At 37.9% G+C, this 24,299-nt stretch overlaps 2 protein-coding genes across 8 annotated transcripts in view; one reads left to right on the forward strand and one right to left on the reverse strand.

Moving 5' to 3' along the window:
- The window catches only part of KLHL28 (kelch like family member 28), a 42,040-nt gene extending 22,007 nt beyond the window's left edge, over positions 1–20,033 (reverse strand). The window contains exon 1 of one of the 5 annotated variants that reach the window (XM_073895149.1): positions 19,942–20,033. Coding sequence is in view for 1 of the 5 variants with exons in the window: in XM_073895148.1 (XP_073751249.1) it covers positions 18,266–18,268 (3 nt within the window). In the remaining 4 variants the exon portion in view is untranslated. Of the gene's footprint in view, positions 1–18,265; positions 18,379–19,067; positions 19,152–19,787 lie in introns of those variants that run through there. The other 4 variants (XM_025870130.2, XM_025870131.2, XM_025870132.2 and 1 more) reach the window with 4 other exon arrangements.
- A 179-nt stretch (positions 20,034–20,212) lies between these two features.
- TOGARAM1 (TOG array regulator of axonemal microtubules 1) overlaps positions 20,213–24,299 on the forward strand; it is a 78,283-nt gene continuing 74,196 nt past the window's right edge. For all 3 annotated transcript variants that reach the window (XM_025870123.2, XM_025870125.2, XM_025870124.2), the window contains exon 1: positions 20,213–22,472. In XM_025870123.2, coding sequence (XP_025725908.1) covers positions 20,439–22,472 — 2,034 coding nt within the window. In that variant the 5' untranslated portion in view covers positions 20,213–20,438. The remainder of the gene's footprint in view (positions 22,473–24,299) is intronic.

Genomic DNA, 24,299 nt, shown 5'->3' on the forward strand with positions numbered 1-24,299 from the left:
TTTATCAAAGCAGCAAAGGCAATACAATGGAGAAAAGATATCTTTCCAACAAACAGCACTAGAACAACTGGATGTTAAAAAATGAATCTAGGGCGCCTGAGTGGCTCAGTTGGTTAGGCGACTGCCTTCAGCTCAGGTCATGATCCTGGAGTCCCGGGATCGAGTCCCACATCGGGCTCCCTGCTCGGCAGGGAGTCTGCTTCTCCCTCTGACCCTCTTCCCTCTCGTGCTCTCTATCTCTCATTCTCTCTCTCTCAAATAAATAAATAAAATCTTTAAAAAAAATCATACAGCTTCTAAAAAAAAATGAATCTAGACATGGAGCTTACATCCTTTAAGAAAAATTAACACAAATGTATCATAGACCTAAATGTAAAATGCAAACCTATAAAACGCCTAGAAGATAACATAGGAGAAAAATCTAGATAACATGGGTATGGCAATGACTTTTTAGATATGACACCAAAGGCTCCATTCATTAAAGAAGGAATTGATAATCTGGATGTCATTAAAATAAAAAACTTCTGCTCTGAGAAAGACAATGTCAAGAGAACAAGAAGACAAAACATACCTTGAGAGAAAATATTTTCAAGAGAAACATCTGATAAAGATGATAAAGATATATATATACACACACACACACACACACACACACACACACACACACACACCCCCAATGGAATAGTACTCAGCCATCAAAAAGAATGAAATTTTGCCCTCTGCAATGCTGTGGATGGAACTAGAGGGTATTATGCTAAGCAAAATAAGTCAGTCAGAGAAAGACAAATACCATATGACTTCATTCATATGTGGAATTTAAGAAACAAAACAGATGAACATAGGGGAAGGGAAGGAAATATAAATTAAGATGAAAATAGAGAAGGAGGCAAACCATAAGAGATGCTGAACTCTAGTTAACAAACTGAGGGTTGCTGGAGGGGAGCTGGCTGAGGGGCAGAGGTAACTGGGTGATGAGCATTAAGGAGGGCACTTGATGTAATGAGCACTGGGTGTTATATGCAACTAATGAATCACTAAATTCAGCCCCTGAAACTAATACTACAGTATATGTTAACTAAATTGAATTTAAATAAAGAATTTTAAAAAAAGAACTGTTATTCAGAAAAAAGAACTCTTAAAATTCAACAATATAATATGGTGATTAACATAACAATAAAAAAAATTTAAAAAAAAATTCAACAATATAAAAATGAACAACATGATTAAAAAATGAATAAAAAACCTTAACAGACATCTAATCAGAGAAGATATACATACAGGTGGCAAGAAAGCATAAGAAAAGATATTCAAGGTCATATGTTATTAGGGAACTGCATATTAAAACAAGAATGAGATACTACTTCACACCTATTAGAATGGTCAAAATCCGTAACACTGGGGATAGCCAAGTCCTGGAGAGAATATGGGGCAATAGGAACTCTCATCATGGCTTGAGGGAATGCAAAATGGTACAGCTACTTTAGAAGACACTTCGATGGTTTCTTGTACTAAACATACTCTTACCATATAATCCAGCAACTGCCCTCTGGTGTTTATCGAAATGAAGTGAGAACTTACGTCCACACAAAAACTGCACATGGGTACTTACGGCAGCTTTATTCATAAGTGCTAACACTTGGAAGCGACCAAGATGTCCTTCATTAGGTGAATGGGTAAACTGTGGTACATCAAAACAATGGGATATTATTCAGTGCCAAAAAGAAATGCCTCATATCAAGCCATGAAAAAACATGGAGAAAACTTAAATGCATATTGCCAAGTAAAAGAAGCCAATCTGAAAAGGCTACATACTATATGATTCCACTTATATGACATTCTGGAAAAGGCAAAACTATGGAGACAATAAAAAGATCAGTGGTTGCTAGGGATTAGAAGAAAGGGAGGGATAAACAGGTGAAGCACACAGGATTTTTTTAGGGCAGTGAAATTACTCTGTATGATACTATAATGGCAGATATGTGTCATTATACATTTGTCCAAAGTTGCAATAATGTAACTATAATATGCAGAACTAGAGGAGATATTCTCACTTTGCTCTGGGAATGTCACACCACATTCTGGAGTACAGATTTTAGGTACCATCTTTTAAAAGGGAGCTGAACAAAGTATAACACATGATGAAAAAAAGAAATTCAAATCATGTCTTTTGGGTAATGGAACGGAGGATGTTGAGTCTAAAGAGAAGGAAATCTGAGAGGGTTATCATGTAAAAAACCTAAAAGTTATTCAATAATAATAATATAATAACATAGGGCTGTTTGGAGGATTAAATAAATTTATACATATAAAGTGCTATTAGAATAGCGCTCATCACTAAGTAAGCTCTTGATAAATATTATTTTATCACCAAGTTATTTTATTACTAGTGAATTTCTGAAGTTGTTTACTTAAGAGGTATTCTGCTTTCTGTGTTGCATCATCTCTCACTGCTAGGTAAGAAATCCACCCTGTACCACTGACATCCTGTGCCCCACAAACTATTGCAGAATCGTTGATTTGTAAATCAAGTTAATGAGTTATTGATTCGATTTGTTTTTATATAAATAGGAATCATATAATGACAGATCCTTATATTAAACTAAGTTTTGTATATTCAAGACCGATAAATTACCATTAACATATGATATGAAAGCATGATACAATACTGATTTGTAAAAATACTCACACACATATGTACACACAAAACACACACACACGTGTGTGTGTGCGTGTATGTGTAGATCTCAAATATCCATATATGCAGAACAGTATGATTTTAAGAGACTGGGCTCAGGAATCAGGGTCCTAGGGTGACAACATTGTCTTTAGTATTTACTAGCTATGTGACCTTGGGAAAGTGATCTTAAAGTCTCAGTTTTCTCATGTGTAAAACACAGATAAAACAGTACACATAACTCAATAACTGTTAGAGGGTATTTACTATTATCATTATCATCCTTAGAAAGGCTTGTTTTTTGCTAGCTAACCCATGTGACTTCCTTTCATGGTTACTAAAATAGAAACAAAGCTTACTTACTATCAAGTGAACTAACATAATCAAAGCCTGGCTAATTTGACCAGAAAAGATACGACAAGCCACTTTATTAGTTATAGTGAAAAGAAGAGTAAACCAAAGACTAAGGTTCCTGAATCCTTGTCTCACACACCAAAAAGGATAACACCAAAACAAAAGGGGCTAGATGATGGCAACACAAGCCGTGAAGAACCCAAACTAGACTGCAGCTAGGCAGTTTTATATTCTGCAGCTCTATTCTTTGGGGTAGGGGGGACATGAAAGCCCCACACCTCATCATAATCAGGGAATTGAAAGGAAGCTGTTCCATGATGACAGACTCTTGGGGGTTATAAAGAGTCAAGTCGGAGATGGCTTTCTCTCATTTCAGAAGAATCACAAGGTGTCCAATGCTCAGATAAGCTGTGGTCCCAGGATCCAAGCTTTTGCCTATGTGGCCATATACAAGGTTACGATGAAGGTCATAATGAAGCTGTTTTCCTACACTTATATCCTCTATAGTATTTCTTCTTTATCCTACTTTCTTAGTATCCCCCCAAATAATAAAAATGATCAAAGTTTTAAAAACAACTCAAAGAAAGGGTACTAGTAAAGATGAGTTTGTGAAAGAACACCCATACATACTTCTGTACATCACTGTACAGGATACAAATGACACAATCAATGTTCACTCCCTTTAAGAAATATTGAGAATAGGGAAGGAGTCCAAGATGGCGGAGGAGTAAGAGACCTAAATTTCCTCTGGTCCCAGGAAGTCAGCTAGATAGCTATCAAATCATTCTGAACACATGTGAACTCAACCAGAGATGGAAGAAAATTATAGCTGTAACTCTATGAATAGAAAAGCAACCACTTTCTGCAAGGTAGGAGGTGTGGAGAAGTGAATCCAAGGCTGTATATGGGGAGACAGACCGCGGGGGGGAGAGGGGGGGAGGGAGCCTCCAACAGCCAGCTACCGGCAAGTGATTTAGCAGCAGAGCACAAAAACAGAACTTTTACAAGTCTGTTCTAGTGAGGGATGTAGCTGAGGCTGCTAAGCCGGGACAAACCCTAGCTGGGACAATGTGGTCTCAGGATCCTCGGGGTCACAGGAAGACTTGCGGTGCCTGAGTGTGGCAGGGCTCCCAGGCATGGGGGGGTGGAAGCTGGCTGCAATCAGTGAACCCAGGAGTGGGTTCTCAGCACAGGGTTGCCATAAACTGCAAACTATAGCACAGAGGGGACTGCTCTCTGAGCAGGGGCCCAACAAGCAGCAGAACCGGAGAAACACCGCTTTCCACCCCCGGGGAAGAGTGGCACGGGAGCACGCCACAGGAGGGGTTTGGAGACTCGAAAGGGGGTCACGTGCCTGAGACAGAAACGCTCAGTCACAGGCTGGGTGAGCATGGAGTGCTGCGGGAGACCAGGGAGACAAGAGTGACTGACTGCTTTTCCCTGAGGGCTCACTGAGGAGTGGGGCTCTCGGGCCCCATAGATTGGGAGGCCAGAGATTGGGAGGCGTAATTTTCATTCTCATCCTTTAAGGCTGTGCTGAAAGCCTTCAGGGAACAAAAGCCACATACGGCAAACCAGAGCATATTACTTAGCTTGGCCCCATGACCAGGGCGGTGCAATTCCGCCTGGGGCAAAGACACTTGAGAATCAAGGCAACAGGCCCCTCTCCCAGATCAGCAAGAACATCCAGCCAATACCAAGTTTACTGATCAATGAGAACTACAAAACTCCACATAGCACATAGAACTCATGACTTTTTTCCCATGATTCTTTACACTTTCAACTTTAATTTTTTAAATTTTATTTTTTAAAAAATGTTCCTTCCTTTTTTCAACCAATTTCTTATTTTATCAACTCCTTTTTAAATCTTTTTTTAATTTTCACTTTTACAGTTACATTTCATCCTTTCAATGTATTTAATTTTATTTTTTCATATAGAAGTTTTTCTTTCCTTATAATTTTGAGATGTAGTTTCCTCTAAAACTGATCAAAATATACCTAGGAGATAGTGTATGGCTGTTCTGTTCACTTGTCTGTTTAGATCCCTTCCTTTGTTGTTGTTCTTGGTTTTTTGCTTTTGCTTTTCTTGTCTTTTATTTTCCATCTTTGTTACATTCTACTCTTTTATTGTATTTAATTTTATTTTTGTACATATATAAGCTTTTCCTTCTTTACAATTTTGGGACCTAGTTTTCTGAAAAACAGACCAAAATACACACAGAATCCAATGTAGTGCTCTATTCTGCACACCTGACTGATTATATTCTTTTTTTTTCTTTTCTTTCTCCCACACCCCCCCCCCGCCCCCCCACCCTGCCAGGTTTCAGATCTCTTCTGATTTGTTTACTGTATATTTCTCTGGGGTTGTTACTGCCATTTTACTATTTTGTTCTCTCATTCATCCGTTTTTCCCTGGACAGAATGACAAAATGGAAAAACTCACCTCAAAAAAGAGAGTAAGAGGCAGTACTGACTGCCAGGAACCTAATGAATATGGACATGAGTAAGATGTTAGAACTAGAGTTTAGAACAACGATTATAAAGATACTAGCTGGGCCTGGGATGCCTGGGTGGCTCAGTTGGTTAAGTGTCTGCCTTCCACCCAGGTCATGATCCCAGGGTTCTGGGATCAAGTCCCACATGGGGCTCCTAGAGGAGCCTACTCCTCCCTCTGCCTGCAGCTACCCCTGCTTTTGTGCTGTCTCTCTGACAAATAAATAAATAAAATTAAAAAAAAAAAAGGGCTGGGCTTGAAAAAAGCAGAGAAGACACCAGAGAATCCCTTTCTGGAGAAATAAAAGAACTAAAACCTAACTAAGTCGAAATCAAAAAGACTATTAATGAGATGCAATAAAAAAATGGAGGCTCTAACTGCTATGATAAATGAGGCAAAGAGAGAATTAGTGATATAGAAGACGAAATGATGGAGAATAAAGAAGCTGAGAAAAAGATAAACAAGTGGATCACAAGAGGAAAATTCGAGAGATAAGTGATACCATTAAGTGGAACAATATTAAAATAAGAATAGGAAAGAGAGAGAGGGGCAGAAGATATAGTGGAGCAGATTATAGCAGAGAACTTCCCTAATCTGGAGAAGGAAACAGGCATCAAAATCCAGGAGGCACAGAGAACTCACCTCAAAATCAATAAAAATAGGTCAACACCCCAACATATAACAGTGAAACTTACAAATCTCAGAGACAAAGAGAAAATCCTGAAAGCAGCTCAGGACAAGAGGGTGGTAACCTACAAGGGTAGAAACATTAGATTGGCAGCAGACCTATCCACGAAGCTGTGGCAGGCAGAAAGGACTGGCATGATATATTCAGAGCACTAAATGAGAAAAATATGCAGCCAAGAATACTTTATCCAGCTAGGATGTCATTCAAAAGAGAAGGAGTGATAAAAAGGTTCCAGGACAAACAGAAATTAAAATAATTTGTGATGACCAAACCAACCTTATAGAAAAGGGGTCCTTTAAGCAAAGAGAAAACCCAAAAGTAACATAAACCAGAAAGGAACAGAGACAATATAAAGTAACAGTCACCTTACAGGGAATGCAATGGCACTAAATTCATATCTTTCAATAGTTACTCTGAATGTAAATGGGCTAAATGCCCTAATTAAAGACAAAGGGTATCAGACTGGATAAAAAACTAAGACCCACTGATATGCTATCTGCAAGAGAATCATTTTAGACCCAAAGACACCTCCAGATTTAAAGTGAGGGGTGGAAAATCATTTATCATGCTGATGGACATCAAAAGAAAGCTGGGGTGGCAATCCTTGTATCAGACAAATTAGATTTCAAACCAAAGACTGTAATAAGAGATGAGGAAGGATACTAGATCATAATTGAAAGGTCTATCCAACAAGAAGATCTAACAACTGTAAATATTTGTTTACTCACTTGGGAACAGCCAATTATATAAGCCAATTAATAACAAAATCAAAGAAACACATCGACAATAATACAATAATAGTAGGGGACTTTAACACACCCCTGCAATGGATAGGTCATTTAAGGAGAAGATCAAAAAGGAAACAAGGGCTTTGAATGACACACTGGACCAGACAGAACATTCTATCCCCAAGCAAAAGAATACACATTCTTCTCAAGTGCGCATGGAACATTCTCCAGAACAGATCACATCCTGGGTCACAAATTAGGTCTCAACTGGTACTAAAAGATTGGGATCATTTTCTGCATAGTTTTGGACCACAATGCTTTGAAACTAGAACTCAATCACAAGAGGAAAGTCAGAAAGAACTGAAATACATGGAGGCTAAAGAGCATTCTACTAAAGAATGAATGGGTCAACCAGGAAATTAAAGAAGAATTTAAAAAAATCCATGGAAACAAATGAAAATGAAAACACAATTGTTCAAAATCTTTGGGATGCAGCAAAGGCAGTCCTAAGAGGGAAGCGTATAGCAATACAAGCCTTTTTCAAGAAACAAGAAAGGTCTCAAACATACAACCTAACCCTATACCTAAAGGAGCTAGAGAAAGAACAGCAAATAAAGCCTAGACCCAGCAGAAGAGAAATAATAAAGATTAGAGCAAAAGTCAATGAAATAGAAACCAAAAGAACAGTAGAACAGATCAATGAAAGTGGGAGCTGGTTCTCTGAAAGAATTAATAAGACTGATAAAACCCTGGCCAGACTTATCCAAAAGAAAAGAGAAAGGACCCAACTAAATAAAATCATGAATGAAAGAGGAGAGATCACAACCAATACAGAAGAAATACAAACAATTATAAGAACATATTATGAGCAACTATATGCCAACAAATTAGGCAATCTGGAAGAAATGGATGCATTCCTAGAGATGTATAAACTACGAACACTTAACCAGGAAGAAATACAAAACCTGAACAGATTGTAACCAGCAATGAAATCGAAGCAGTAATCAAAAATTCCCCAACAAATAAGACTCAGGGCCACATGGCTTCCCAGGGGAATTCTACCAAACATTTAAAGAAGAATTAATACCTATTCTTCTGACACTGTTTCAAAAAATCAAAATGGAAGGAAAACTTCTAAACTCTATGAGGCCAGCATTACCTTGATCCCCAAAACCAGACAAAGACCCCACCCAAAAAGGAGAATTACAGACCAATATCCCTGATGAACATGGATGCAAAAATTCTCATCAAAATATTAGCTAGTAGGATCCAACAGTACATTAAGAGGATTATTCACCATGACCAAGTGGGATTTATTCCTCGGCTGCAAGGCTGGTTCAACATCCACAAATCAATCAATGTGATACACTACATAAATAAAAGAAAGTACAAGAACTATATAATACTCTCAATAGACTCAGAAAAAGTCTTGACAAAGTACAGCATCCTTTCTTGATTAAAATTCTTCAGAGTGTAGGGATAGAGGGTACATACCTCAATATCATAAAAGCCATCTATGAAAAACTCACAGCGAATATGCTTCTCAATGGGGAAAAACTGAGAGCTTTTCCCCTAAGGTCAGGAACAAGGCAGGGATGTCCACTATCACCACTGCTATCCAACATAGTACTAGAAGTCCTAGCCTCAGCAATCAGAAAACAGAAATAAAAGGCATCCGAATTGGCAAAGAAGTCAAACTTTTACTTTTTGCAGATGACATGATACTTTATGTGGAAAATCCAAAGGACTCCACCCCAAAATTGCTACAACTCATACAGGCATTCAGCAGAGTGGCAGGATATAAAAAGCAATGCACAGAAATCAGCTGCATTTCTCTATATCAACAATGAGCCAGAAGAAAGAAAAATTAAGGAGTCGATCCCATTTACAATTGCACCCAAAACCATAAGATACCTAGGAATAAATCTAACCAAAGAGGCAAAGGATCTGTACTCAGAAAACTATAGGATACTTATGAAAGAAATTGAGGAAGACACAAAGAAATGGAAAACGTTCCATTCTCAAGGATTGGAAGAACAAATATTGTTAAAATGTCTATGCTACCTAGTGCAATCTACAGATTCAATGCAATCCCTATCAAAATACCATCAACTTTTTTCACAGAACTGGAACAAATAATTCTAAAATTTGTACGGAACCAGAAAAGACGCCAAATAGCCAAAGTAATGTTGAAAAAGAAAACCAAAACAAGACAGTATGGTACTGGCACAACAACAGACACATAGATTAGTGGGACAGAATAGAGAACCCAGAAATGGACGCTCAACTCTATGGTCAACTATTCAACAAAGCAGGAAAGAGTATCTAATGGAAAAAAGTCTCTTCAACAAATGGTGTTAGGAAAATTGGACAGCCACATGCGGAAGATTGAAACTGGACCATTTCCTTAAACCAATACACAAAAATAGAGTCAAAATGGATGAAAGACCTAAATGTGAGATAGGAATCCATCAAAATCCTATAGAACACAGGGAGCAACCTCTCTTTGACCTCAGCTGCAGGAATTTCTTGCTAGACACATCTCCAAGGGCAAGGGAAACAAACGCAAAAATGAACTATCGGGACTTCATCAAAATAAAAAGCTTTGCACAACAACGGAAACAGTTGACAAAACCAAAAGGCAACGGACAGAATGGGAGAAGATATTTGCAAATGACATATCAGATAAAGGGCTAGTATCCAAAATCTATAAAGAACTTATCAAACTCAACACCCAAAGAATAACCCAATCAAGAAATGGACAGAAGACATGAACAGACATTTCTGCAAAGAAGACATCCAAATGGCCAACAGACACAAGAAAAAGTGCTCAACAGCACTCAGCATCAGGGAAATACAAATCAAAACCACAGTGAGATACCATCTCACACCAGTCAGAATGGCTAAAATTAACAAGTCAGGAAATGACAGATGTTGGTGAGGATGCGGAGAAAGGGGAACCCTCCCACACTGTTGGTGGGAATGCAAGCTGGTGCAGCCACTCTGGAAAACAGTATGGAGGTTCCTCAAAAAGTTGAAAATAGAGCTACCCTATGACCTAGCAATTGCACTACTGGGTATTTACCCTGAAGACACAAATGTAGTGATCTGAACGGGTACCTGCACCCCAATGTTTATAGCAGCATTGTCCACAATAGCCAAACTATGGAAAGAGCCCAGATGTTCATCGGCAGATGAACGGATAAAGATGTGGTACACACACACACACACACACACTGGAATATTATGTAGCCATCATAAAATGAAATCTTGCCATTTGCAACAACATGGATGGAACTAGAGGGTATTACGCTAAGTGAAACAAAGCAGAGAAAAAGAATTATCATATGTTCTTATTGATATGTGGAATGTAAGAAACAAGGCAGAGGATCATAGGGGAAGACAGGAAAAAATGAAACAAGACGAAACCAGAGAGGGAGACAAACCGTAAGAGCCTCTTAATCATTGAGAAGCTGAGGGTTGCTGGAGGGGAGGGGAGGTGGAGAGATGGGGTAACTGGGTGTGGACACTGGGGAGGGTATGTATTATAATGAGCACTGGGTATTATATAAGACTGATGAATTACAGACCTGTACCCCTGAAACAAATAATAGATTATATGTTAATTAACTGAATTTAAATAAAATATAAAAAAAGAAATATTGAGAATAAAGTTTAAATAAAGAGATAATACTTTTAATGCTTAACCAAAACAACTCAAACTAAAAACTTTAAAAGGGCAGGGTAAAAATAGGGAACTTAAAATGAATTACACTGGAGGTCCGTCATAACGTCATTCTTAAAATTTTTAATTTGACCCCTTTCCTCTCTGAAGAAGTCTGACTTAAGAGAAACTCACAAAACTTTAACTTTTTTTAGAAGCTTTAAAACAATGGTTCTCAAAATATGATCCTTGTACCACCAGCATCAACATCACCTGGGACCTGCTAGCAACGCAAATTCTTGAGCCCAGAATCAGAAACTACATAGACAGGAAGGGGCAGCAATATGATTTTAAGCCCTCCATGCAATTGATATGCATGCTAACGTTTGAGAACCAGTTAAAATATTGCCAGCACAAGTGTAACTGCTAAAAAATTATCCTACATCATACTGTTAACTCCTTCAAAATTATGAATTACAACTGTGAGTATATTTGGTTCAGCTATTTACCTTTAAATAGCTAAAAATAACTCAAAGAAGCAATAACTGGTAATTTTAAAACCTCACTTTTGAAAGTTCACATTGACAATTTCATCTCAGTAACAGCCTTGTGCAGAAGGAAAAGCAAGTATCATGGAAAACAGGAAAGAAAAGTGAGCAAAAGTATGAATTTTAGAACCAGAGAGATTTGAGTTCGAGTCTACATTTGACTACTTAATAGCTATATACTTTGGGCAAATCACTTATCCTTGACTTGAACTTTGTCATTTTTGTAAAATTTGTTGTTGTGGATTAAACAGAATGTTTGGTTTGGAGAAACAGACCAATGGAGAAGAATTAAAATACAGAAACAGATCATTTAGCATATGCAAATTTAGCTTATGATAAAGGCAGTATTTCAAAATCAGTGAGGAAAACAGGGCTTTTAAATAAATATGTTAGAATAACTAAATAGCCTTATAAAGATAGATAAAATTACATCCCTTTCACAAATCTATACCAGGATAAATTCTTAATGCATCAGAGGTATAAATCTAAAAAAATGAAATCATACAACATATTTTATTAAAATAACAGGATAAATTCCTCTGTAACCAAGATTAGAAATAATTTCTTAACTATGATACAAAACCCAGAAGCATAAGTGAAAAGACAGATCAAGTTGATTACCTTACAAAGCTTTGACTAGCTACGATAATTTGACTAAAGAAATCATAAGCAAAGGAGAAATATGAGATTGAGAAAAATATCTGCAACATATGTAAAATACATATTAGAGTATGTATAACATTTCTAAAATACTCTAGCCCTATGGGAAATATAGGCTAAAAAAATGAACAGCTAGTTAAAAAATGCAAATGGTTCTTAACTATATGAAAAATCACTCAACTTCACTTATGATCAAATAGATTAAAATGAGTTAATAGTTCTTTCTTGGCAATACACTCTGTTGGTACTACTGTGAGAAACAGGCACTCTCACACACTACGGTGCAAATATTGAATGATATAAGACCTCTGGAGGTAAATCTGGAAAGTCTAGCAAAATAACATCTGCATTTACCCTTCGACCCAACAATCCAACTTCTAAGAATATACTCAAGATACGCAATGGCAAAAAATATATAATGACAACTGCAAAAAGCTAATAATTGCAAGTCTATTTGTAAAAGCAAAATAACTCATTATGCTTATTTTCATGCTTGAGAGACTAAGATGTAACTGACCAAGAATTTTAAAACAACTCTAATGTCCAGCAACAAAAGAAAGGAAAAAAACTATGAAAAAAACTATGACATATCCATAAAATGGAGTAGTATGCAGCTGTGGAAAAAGAATGAGTAATCTCTGTACATACAGCTCTAGAGGGATCTCCCTGATCCAAGCAAGGAAGAGAAATATGTGTACAGTATGTCACCATGTATCCAAGGGGAAGTTACAAATATACGGGTTCACTTATATTAAAAGACAAAGGAAATATTAAATATTTTTTAAAAGGGTATCTACAGAAGGAAGGAGGGCACAGAGTGGAGGGGACAGATAGAAGCGAGATATCACAAATATATCCCATTTTATAGATTTGCCTGAGGAATCAGGAAAGTATTTTACATAATTATAAAACAAAATTAAATCTTAAAAACAGAATCCACAAGAAACTTGGAAATAAAAGCAAAGGAATCCAATGTTTATCTAATTAGTGGCCTAACCATACCATTCCAAGTAACTTTAAAACAGTAATTTGATAGTCTGTTACTAGTGGGATATGCCCTAAAACAAAACAAAAAAACCCTTATGCTATTTTCAGTAATCACATTATTGGTAAAAGTGTTATTTGTATTCTGAAACTGTTATGTGTGCATTGCATAATTACTTGGCATTTCCAATATCATCCCTAGGGTCACTGTGATCTGTAATTCTCAGTAGGAGAGAAAAGAGATAAAGATGTAAGACTAAGATATTAAATATAAACCTTGTACCCTGATTTTGAATAAAAAGTATAAGAGGGAATAAATCTATATACAGAAACATTAATTATATGTACTAGTATATACTTTATGTATATAACATAGAAAATACATATGAGATATACAAATGTATAAAAATATATACATTATTTTAAGGAAAAAGTTAATTACATTTCCTAGCTCTGTTTACTGAAAAGGGCTAGGAACTACGACCAACCCAGTAGCAAGGAGAACTTCTACCATCCAGATGTGGTCCCTAAATATCATTCCCCCTCAAGGGACCAGAACTCCTTGTACAAATGGCTGATTCAAGGCTTGGGCACAAAATATCAAGATAAATTTGGAATTTTTACATACTAGATAGTAAGAAAGCTTTGAGTGACAACTAAGATCATAAAAAACAGGAGCCAAGCTGAATAGGCTATCACTAGTTAAAGATGGGACAAAGTGAGTATCAGTAACTCCAACTGATTAAGACATATCAGACATGCTTAAATCCATGAGTCCAGGGACACCTGGGTGGCTCAGCTAAGTGTCTGCCTTTGGCTCAGGGCATGATCCCAGGGTCCTAGGATGGAGTCCTGCATCAGGCTCCTTGCAAAGCAGGGAGCCTGCTTTTCCCTCTGCCTGCCTGCTGCTCCCCCTGCTTGTGCTTGTGCTCTCTTTCTCCAACAAATAAATAAATAAACTCTTAAAAACAAATAAATAAATAAATCCATGAGTCCATAATGATAATACAATTATGGCAATTTAAAGAAAGTCCTAATTCATCACCACTGGAGGATGCTAATAAACCAATTTATTATTTGAAACTAGTAAATAAAGGGAAAGAATCGATCTTTTATCCCGTCCTTCTGATACTAACTGTACCCCTGGGGTACCAAATACATAAGGAGAAGTTTCTTTTCATAAAAGTACTCCAGTTAATAAAGAAGGGATGATAAAGTGTCACCATTTCACAAACTTAATGAATAAATGTAGGTATCGATCAAAAATATTGATTATGAAGGGCTACTAATATCACAAAAAGAGAGACAACTAGACATCAGGACCTTTTGATAGAAGACCATAACATCAACTATGGATATTCTTGAACTCCCCAGCCCCCCCAAACACCAAAATCAAACATGCAGTCAACAATCTAGATCCAACTATTAATTTACAAAAATACAGAGAACAGAAGAAGCATGTTAAACTGTAACAGAAGGATGCAATCAGCAAAAATATCCTGACTGTGAGAAACATTATGGAATAACCTAGATGCTTCCATAAATAAACCGAAAGAAATTAAAAGAAAGAGAATGAACATACAGATCAAAATAAACTTGAAAGACATATCAAACAAATATAACTTGTGACTGTGTGTGTGTGTGCATGTGTGCAGACATATGCACACACACCCAGACACATACATTTAGGAGACAACTGGAAATTTGTAAACTAACTAGATTATTCATTATATTAACTAATCACCATTGCTGAAAAAATGATCCTGTAGTTATGTTTTTAGGAGTTTTTATCTTTTATATACTAAAATATTTGTAGGTAAAATAATATGATATCAGGGGTTTGCTTATAATAATATGGGATGAGGGGCACTTGGGTGGCTTAGTCAGTTAAGTGTCCGACTCTTGATTTCGGCTCAGGACATGATCTCAGGGTTGTGAGATTAAGCCCCGCATTGGGCTCCACTCTCAGTGAGGAGTCTGCTTGAGATCCTCTCTCTCTCCCTTTCCCTGTACCCCTCCAACATGCATGAGCACGTTTTCTCTCTCTCTCTAAATAAATAAATAAATAAAATATTTAAAAAAAATAATATGAGATGAGTAAGTGGAGATGTAGATGATGTCATGAGTTGCTAACTGTTGAAGCTGGGTGACAGGTATATGAGGGTTTATGATATTATTGTTTTTGCATGTTTTTGAAATTTTGCACAGAAAAAAAAATAATGTATATATAGGGCACTAAACTTGGCATAAGAATTAGAGATGAAGAATCTTAAGTTCAGAGAGTTTAAATGAATTAACAAAGATCATACAAGTAGTAAGAGATGTTACTGGGAATATAATGTTTTCTTAATCTTAGAACAATGTTCTCTATACATTAATTAAAAAAATTTCAATGCTGAACAGTGCAGACCTGTAAAAAATATTTACTGAACCAATTTATAATTGTTGCCACTCCTGAGAAAATTATTCTATAAAGAGTTACTTGGAAGACCTTTGAATGACAAAATAGGCCAGTTACTGTTCTAGGCTTTGTACATGTATTAACTCTTTTCATCCTCAGAATAACACCATGAGATAGGTACCGTTGTTGTTATTATTATTATTTTATAAAGTAATCTGAGGCACAGAGAAATTAGGCCCAGGCAAGATTTAAACCTCGGAATGCTGTCTCCAGAGTTCTTTATGTTATAAAGCCTCACTTATAAATTCATAATTTCTTAACCTTATTAAGGTTTTAACTCTAACAAGAATCTAAAAAATTGCAGGACAGAAACTTAAAAATAGGTCACATACAAGTACACACACATATATAAAATATATACACATATTATGTAGATCAGATACAAAAGTATGTCAGGGCTTTAAAATGAAATACAGAGGGATCTATGGAACAACATTCCCTTCTGTTACTTATATAATGGCAGCATTCTTGTTACATAAATATGCACAGTATAAAGACAATATTAGATAAAATCAAACTTTCCATAGTCTACAGCAGCTTCATAATTTTAGGTGCCGAAACAAAGCTAATAAAGGTCAGGCTCTAAGTTTAGTAACTACTTAATTGACACCAAAGCTACAAAACAGTGGTGCTGAAATCAGTTGGGAGGCAATTATCTGCTACAATGAGAGCAAATAAATGGTGATGAGAAATAAGAATTGTTAAAAAAAAATCCAAACACACTTATACTTTGTTGTAAAAACTGTGATTTATAAAACTTAAGAGTATTTTATCAGATCAGTTCTTTTCTTAAATTTCTTTCCCACAGTTCAACTCTCCTCACAGAAGAATTCAATTAACGATGGCATACTATTTTATCAGTGGGCCTAAGAACAAGTTGGCATATTTTCCTGTTTTCTGAGATTGACTTTCATTATATCTGGAGAAACAAAAGTAAAATTAGAAGCCCGCTATAATATGAATCATTGTATCATGTAGTCAGAAATAATACAAAAGAAAAGTTCTCAAAGCCTTTTTTACATCCAGCAAAAGCTCTAAGTTACATAATTAATCCGTCCACTGAAAAACTGGTTGCAGTGAAAGTGAAATCCTGTTAACTTACACAGATTAGTACCAGAAATGCAACAAAAATTGGATCTTTGTTTAAAATTATAGTTTTGACTCAGAAATGCACAGTGGCTTTGAAACATAAACCTAAATAAATGAAAATGTATCTCTGATATACATCAAGAAAACCTGTTTAATTTCACATATATAAAAACAGACTCACAATTTCTTAACCTTATTGATATTTTGGCTCAAGTAAGAGACTAAAAAATTTCAGAACAGAAACCCAAAAAGGAAGATTAAAATATAAATAATTAAATAATATATAATAATTAAATAAATATATAATAAAATAGATGAATGATTAATAGTGGAAAAATCAAATTTTATCCTATAGTTTCAAAGCTCTTCCTCACCAAAACTGTTCCAAAGCTCTAACCAAGTAGCTACACTGACTAATTTGTTTTACTTTCTCTGTCCAATTACTTTCCATGGAAACATCCATAACATGTGCCACAGCACAAACATAGATGTAACTTCAAAAAATTGTTGTGAAAATTCAATAAGTCAATATTCATTAAGTATTTACCACCCTGTATGACACACAGCAAATAATCAATAAATGGTAGTCTTATCAAGAACTGTTAATAGCACCTTTCCTTTGCACAGCATTTCTTCACAGTAACTTCTTAAACTATACAAAAGTCTTAATAGTTTACAGAATTCACACTGATTTCCAATATTCCTGGATGTCTGTAAAATTTGACTTAAAACACAGAAAAGGGCGCCTGGGTGTCTCAGTTGGTTAAGCGACTGCCTTCGGCTCAGGTCATGATCCTGGAATCCCTGGATAGAGTCCCACATCGGGCTCCCTGCTCAGCAGGGAGTCTGCTTCTCCCTCTGACCCTCCCCCCTCTCATGAGCTCTCTCTCTCTCTCAAATAAATAAAATCTTAAACACACACACATACACACACACACACACACACACACACACAGAAAAAACTATGGTGGTTCATCCAGCCAATTAATATCTTACCTCTGACTGTGGAAATAAACGATGTTGTCAGGGCAATTGTGTTTATAAGTCCAGCTCAAACAATTAATGTATCACAAATATTCCTATAATCAATTAATTTAACTAAACTTTTTAAAAAGTATTGATATTTTAATTTGTTTTACCTGAATCTGTATTTTCAATGTATTCTTAATCACAGCTTTTCAACTTTCAAAGGTGTACTATTTTTTTTTTTAAGATTTTATTTATTTATTTAATTGACAGAGAGAGAGGCACAGCAAGAGAGGAAACACAGGCAAGGGGAGTGGGAGAGGGAGAAGCAGGCTTCCCGCCAAGCAGGGAGCCTGATGCAGGGCTTGATCTCAGGACCCTGGGATCATGGCCCAAGCGGAAGGCAGTCGCTTAACCAACTGAGCCATCCAGGCACCCCTCAAAGGTGTACTATTAAACACATAGTGTATTCCACTATTCTAGAATTTGATTTAAAAATTTTTATCCTATCTCTACTTAAGGCTAAATATAAAAGGGTTTTCTAGTCAATACACAATTCCTATAATTTCCTGGATTACTGGAATTCAAGAATAAGTTTTTTTAAATTTGCTTTGTAAAAGAAATAAATAGAATATACATTAAACGAATGAGATATGTCTGCCACAAAATAACCTTAAAAGATAATTAGTAGGATACATGATGTCGATGAGGTCCCATTTCCTAAATAACCACCATGGGGGATAATGCATCTAACAAGTCTTTATCAAAGAAATTAAATGTAACAGATACAAAATAAATTGCAATCTTTATTAACATAGTGATCTACGGAGCCCTGAGAAAAGGGGTCAAAATGAAGACTCATTTTGCTTTGTTCTAAGAGAAAGGTTGGCTTAAGTATCCACAACCCTTGAAAAGTATTCTCTATGGAGAAAAGGAGTAATTCTTAAGCTTCTACCATAACTTTGATGATGATATATCATTCAAGACTTTCCAAGTTCCTTTTCTTTGATTTCATGATTACCACAAAACCTCCACTTCCCAAGTTCTTCAATACAGCAAAGAGTGCACTGGATTTTTCAACCTGAAAATTCTAATCACTGGAAAGGGTTATCTTCTATTCCAACATAAACTGGCATTCTAAATATGTACATTCTAATGCATACCTCATTCTCTTACTTTTGTTTAGTTTGAGTTGGGTTCCTGAAGCCTGAGTATATATATATGAGTAAAAATATAAATATGAGTTTCTTACACTGGAAATATGAGAACCAGACAGACATTCCTTTTTACTAATGACTGCTACAATAACCTCTTGGTTTTCACCCCCCGCCCTTAACACTATCCCTACATTTTTTTTAAAATGAAAAAAAAGGGGGGAGTGGTCTACTGAAATAAAGTTAAACCAAATTAGGCAGATTCATTTAAACACCAAAATGACTAGTTAAAATCAAAAGAACCTAGAACTGAAACCAAAACATAAGGATGTTTACATAAGCCTCATTTACATTTACTCTACTTCCGAAAGACAAAAAAGAAACCTATGATACTCAAATTGTGCTTTAAGACAACGAACAGAAATTATGTTTGAACTTGCATTATCCAGCACCGTTATTTACAAAGTGGTTTGGTATATGTAACTCAATTATCCTTAGACTTCACTTGCATTTAAACTGCATGAATTGGAGACTTTAAATAATAACTCTGCCTTTTCTCAGTGGGTCATTTTAAAGTAATTGTGTTATTCCTTCAAAAAATACCTCTTCTACACTTCAAAGAATTCAGCCTCCCACCAGGCACTCCAGCTCTTCAATTGTGTCCGCTTAAGTTTCATTTACAAAAAGGAGAGGACGCTCACCAATTCACACTTCGCCTAAAACAAAGAGACGTCCATTATTAGCCCTAAATATACAGGGCAGAATTCTCTTAGGTCCATGATGCCAAGAACTTCAACCGCAAGTGAAACTGTCTTTGCAATCTCGGTTTCCAGAAGACTGAAAGGCTGCAGAGACGCGCAAGGATCCTGTAGGGAGGTTGGGGTGGCAAAGGGTGAGGGAGGAGGGAAGGAGTAAGTCTCAGAGAGGAACTGCATTCGGAGACTTTGAGAACGTATAAGGGAGAGGTGGTGAGACACAGGGAAAAATAGATTAAGTACGTTTTCAAAGAGAATTTAAAGTGATGAAAGTAAGGAAAGATGCAAGAAAATGATTAACCTTCCACGACCGGAGGGTAAGCGAAGTAGGAAAAGGGAGGGGGGGGGGAGGCGGAGAATGTAAGGGCCCCAAAGACCAGAATTTGAAAAAAAGTACGCGAGCTATGAGCTTGGCCTTGGTCCGAATCTCCAGTCAGGGTACGCGGACCGCAGGAGGAAAGGATCGCACTTACTCAGGGCTGTAGAAAGCAACGCATTTACAACGGTAACAAACCCTGCACAAGAAGATGTCGCCTCTCTCCCTGCTAGCTCCCGTTCATTTCTTTACCTCTTACTGCAGCACCAGCGTCACTCCGGCAAAACTCTGCCAAAGCCTGCGCCGCAGGAGAACAGCAAAAGGAAAATACCTGAGTCCCAGGAATCACGCCGGCAACAACAGGAGGAGGAGTCGTGGACCACTGGAGTCGGGGCAGGATACTCACTCGTCTCCAGTCAAACCCCAATCCTTTCGGGTGGGGCGGAGATCTTCCGCTCGGAGCGGAAACGTCACTTCCGCCTAGTGACTTCACCCTTCTTTGCCTTCTCTGCTCTAGATACGTTCTCTACTTTCGTAATGTTCTCACTTCCTTTTCAAGGAGCCTGCAGCCCATTCGTAACTTGACGTGGACTACATGACCCAGCATTCATCACGACAGGTTGATTTCCGGGTCAAGAGGTCCGCTCTGGGTAGATCACCATGGAAGCCATCGGTTTGGTCACGTGGTGCCCTGGTTACGCCCGGTGGCTGCTGTGGGGTCTGGGGCTCTGGCAGGGGCCATTTTGCCGAAGGCAGCCTGCCGGGGGCGACTTGGCAGCTAACTGAAGCTGTTCCTTTTCTTCCTCTGCAGCTTGGGGCTTGGAGAGGAACTGGAAGGCTGGGCTCCATCGAGCCCTTCAGAGACGATGGTTTCTTTCAGCCTCTGCCACCTGACGACCCTCCATGGCGGCTGTGCCCTCTGCGCTGCGCCTGCTGCCGCAACTTCCAGCCCTCTGTGCCTATCGGCTCCAGAGCTGCAATCGTCCTTCCGCCCCAGAGACTGATGATGATCGAGGTGGGGGCACCATGAGAGGCGAGAAAAACTATTGCCGTGGAGCTGCCGGAGACCACAGTACCTGCCCGCCGACACCTTCGCCTCTGGCCTCGACCCTCATGATGCCCGCGGAGGCAATCACAAGTAGTTGGTCTGGGTCTGGAGGTGGTTTGTCAGGAGGAGATGAAGAGGAGACTCGGCTTCTTCAGCTCCTCCGGACCGCGCCAGATCCTTCCGAGGCCTTCCAGGCTTTGCAGGCTGCTTTGCCGCGGCGGGGCGGTCGACTCGGCTTCCCCCGACGGAAGGAAGCCTTGTATCGGGCCCTGGGCCGAGTGCTTGTGGAAGGAGGTAGTGATGAGAAGCGACTCTGCTTGCATCTCCTCTCGGACGTTCTCCGGGGTCAGGGGGAGGCAGGCCAGCTGGAAGAGGCCTTTAGCTTAGCACTTCTGCCTCAACTAGTTGTCTCCTTACGAGAAGAGAATCCGGCCCTACGGAAAGATGCACTACAGATCCTACATATATGTCTGAAACGTAGTTCTGGACAGGTGCTGAGAACGCTTATACAACAAGGGCTGGAAAGTACAGATGCCCGGCTTCGAGCTGCCACAGCACTGCTGTTCCCTATCTTGCTTACTCCTGAGGATTTGTTGTTCAGCCTAGATCTCACCGAGGTAATAATATCCCTAGCCAGAAAGCTTGGCGATCAGGAGGTAGAAGAAGAATCTGAGACTGCTTTCTCTGCACTTCAGCAAATTGGAGAACGACTTGGCCAAGAGAGATTTCAGTCCTATATCTCTCGCTTGCCATCTGCCCTGAGGAGACACTACAATCGCCGCCTGGAGTCCCAATTTGGAAGTCAGGTTCCTTATTATTTGGAACTGGAAGCCTCTGGATTTCCTGAAGATCCCCTCCCCTGTGCAGTGACTCTTTCTAACAGCAATCTTAAATTTGGGATTATTCCTCAAGAGCTGCATTCAAGATTGTTAGATCAGGAGGACTATAAGAACCGGACTCAGGCCGTTGAGGAATTAAAACAGGTGATGGGAGGATTTAATCCTAGTTCTACCCCTCATTCCAGTCTTGTCGGTTTCATTAGCTTGCTCTATAATCTGTTAGATGATTCTAACTTCAGAGTGGTTCATGGCACACTTCAGGTCCTGCATTTACTGGTTATTCGCCTTGGAGAGCAGGTACAACAGTTCTTGGGACCAGTTATAGCATCTTCTGTCAAAGTGCTGGCAGACAACAAATTGGTAATCAAACAAGAATACATGAAAATTTTCCTCAAGCTAATGAAGGAAGTAGGTCCTCAACGGGTGCTTTGTTTACTTCTGGAACATCTCAAACATAAGCATTCCAGAGTGAGAGAGGAGGTAGTGAACATTTGCATCTGCTCCCTCCTGACCTATCCCAGCGAGGATTTTGACTTACCCAAACTGTCTTTTAATCTTGCCCCAGCTCTTGTAGATAGCAAACGCAGGGTACGCCAAGCAGCTCTTGAAGCCTTTGCTGTGTTGGCATCGTCCATGGGCTCAGGTAAAACCAGCATCCTTTTCAAAGCTGTGGATACTGTTGAACTGCAAGATAATGGAGATGGAGTGATGAGTGCTGTGCAGGCCAGATTGGCTAGAAAAACCCTCCCAAGGTTAACAGAACAGGGATTTGTGGAATATGCAATACTTATGCCATCATCTGCCCAGGGCAGGTCAAGCCATCTGGCACATGGAGCAGATACAGACTGGCTCTTGGCTGGTAACAGAACTCAGAGTGCACACTGTCACTGTGGAGACCACACAAGGGACAGCATGCAAATTTATGGATCTTACAGTCCAACTATCTGTACCCGAAGGGTATTAAGTGCAGGAAAAGGAAAAAATAAATTACCATGGGAAAATGAGCAGCCTGGAGAAAACCAGACCTCCAATTCCAAGGACGTAGAACAGGTATGCATCTTTTCTAATTGCCTTGAATTGAAACTAGAAATAATTTAAAATGAAAATGGCCTGTAATGACTTAAGGGTGAGGCTGCTTTAGGATTGTTATGCTTTGTTTTTAATTTGATTTGAATGGTGATGTGGATATCTATTATAATGGTACAGATCATGTAGGAACATTTAATAGGCTTACTGCTTGATGGATTTCATTGAATTTGAGGTACAATATGATAGTAACAATAACTGGATTTCAGTTTTGGCCTGTCAATTTGTCTTATCAGTTATCTCATCCATACAACAAACTCTGAATATTTAGTACATGTCAGATAAAGAGCTAAGTTCTAGTAAGGAAGATGAGGCTGATTCTATGTTTAGGGAGAAGGTCAGACCTGTAAATGGACATTATCAAATTTGTTAAGGGTTGAATTAGAAATATAGTCTGTGGGAATATGAAAAAAGAAAAAATAATTTCACTAGATAAGTTTAAAAAGCCTTCTAAGAAGTGTGACATCTGAACTGATTTCCCTCAAAGTTTTTATTTTGAAAATTGCAAATCTATAGATGACTGAAAAGAATTAGACAATGAATATCCATCTACTACTACTATATTTACCAGATGTCAGATGTCATCTTGCCATATATGCTTCGTATTTACTGAACCATTTGAAGGCAAGTGCAGATATCTTGATATTTCCTTCCTAAATATTTCCACATTTATCTTCTAAGAATTGCTTTTCCTTTATCACATTATTAACACATCTCAGAAAATCAGTAATTATTCAGTAATATCTAATATATAGTCTGTATTTAAATTTCTCCAATTGTCCCTTAAAAAATGTTTTATAGAATTTGTTTTACTTTCATCATCCAGGTTCCAATCAAGGTTCATGTAGTTAATATGTCTCTTATCTAGAACAATATGCCTACTTGTTTGTTTCTTTGTTTTTTCTTCATGATTTTGACTTATTTGAAGAGTTTGGGGTAGTTTTGTAGAATTTTCTACATTTCTTAATTTATCTGATTGTTTCTTTTTGATTACATTCAAGATAAACAGTTTTAGGAAAAATCTTACATAGGACATGTTGTGAACTTCATATGACGTCACATTAGGAGACGTAATATCAGGTTGTCCCGCTACTGGTGAGCTAAATTTTACCACTTGGTTAAGGTAGCGATAACCAGATCACTCTATTGTAAGGTTTATCTTCCTCTTTATAATTAGCACATGATCTGCAGGCTGATACTTTGAGACCCTATGAATAATCCAACAACCTTTCAACCACTGTCGTTAGCACCCAATAATGATCCTTACCTATTCCATTTATTACATCAAGGGCTGCAAAGAAAGGGTATCTATTATTTTTATTCTTACATTCTATATTTGTTATGGCATTCTTTTTTGTTCTGTATTAAATACATCAATATTCCTTTTGATGCTAAAATTGGCTCAAAGTTGACCAGTGGCCGATTCTTAATGTCCTTTGAGGTGATTCTTTAGTCTTTGAACACTTCCTTACATACAGGATCCCAGGCTTTCCTTGTACCTTTTTTGTGCCAGATCTGAAATCAGCCGTTTTTTCAAGAGCACTAAAACTGCTTTTTTAGTTAAGAGTAGAATTTAAAAACCAAAGTCTAGGTATAAATGTACTCATTGCTATTGTTTACCATTGTGGATTGGTCCTTTCAGTGGTTGGAACCAGGGGGTACCTTTTTTTTTTTTAATCATATTGATACTTCCAATTCAAATCCAGCACTACATATATCTCCCTTCTCCCACAGTAAAACCCTGGTTCCCAGTGTCTGTCATATTCATATGCTGTATCCTATAATACACAG

This window comes from Callorhinus ursinus, unplaced genomic scaffold (assembly GCF_003265705.2).
Source record: "Callorhinus ursinus isolate GAN/ISIS: 27379988/994484 unplaced genomic scaffold, GSC_fseal_2.0 scaffold8, whole genome shotgun sequence".
In the NCBI taxonomy this organism is placed as follows: domain Eukaryota; kingdom Metazoa; phylum Chordata; class Mammalia; order Carnivora; family Otariidae; genus Callorhinus; species Callorhinus ursinus.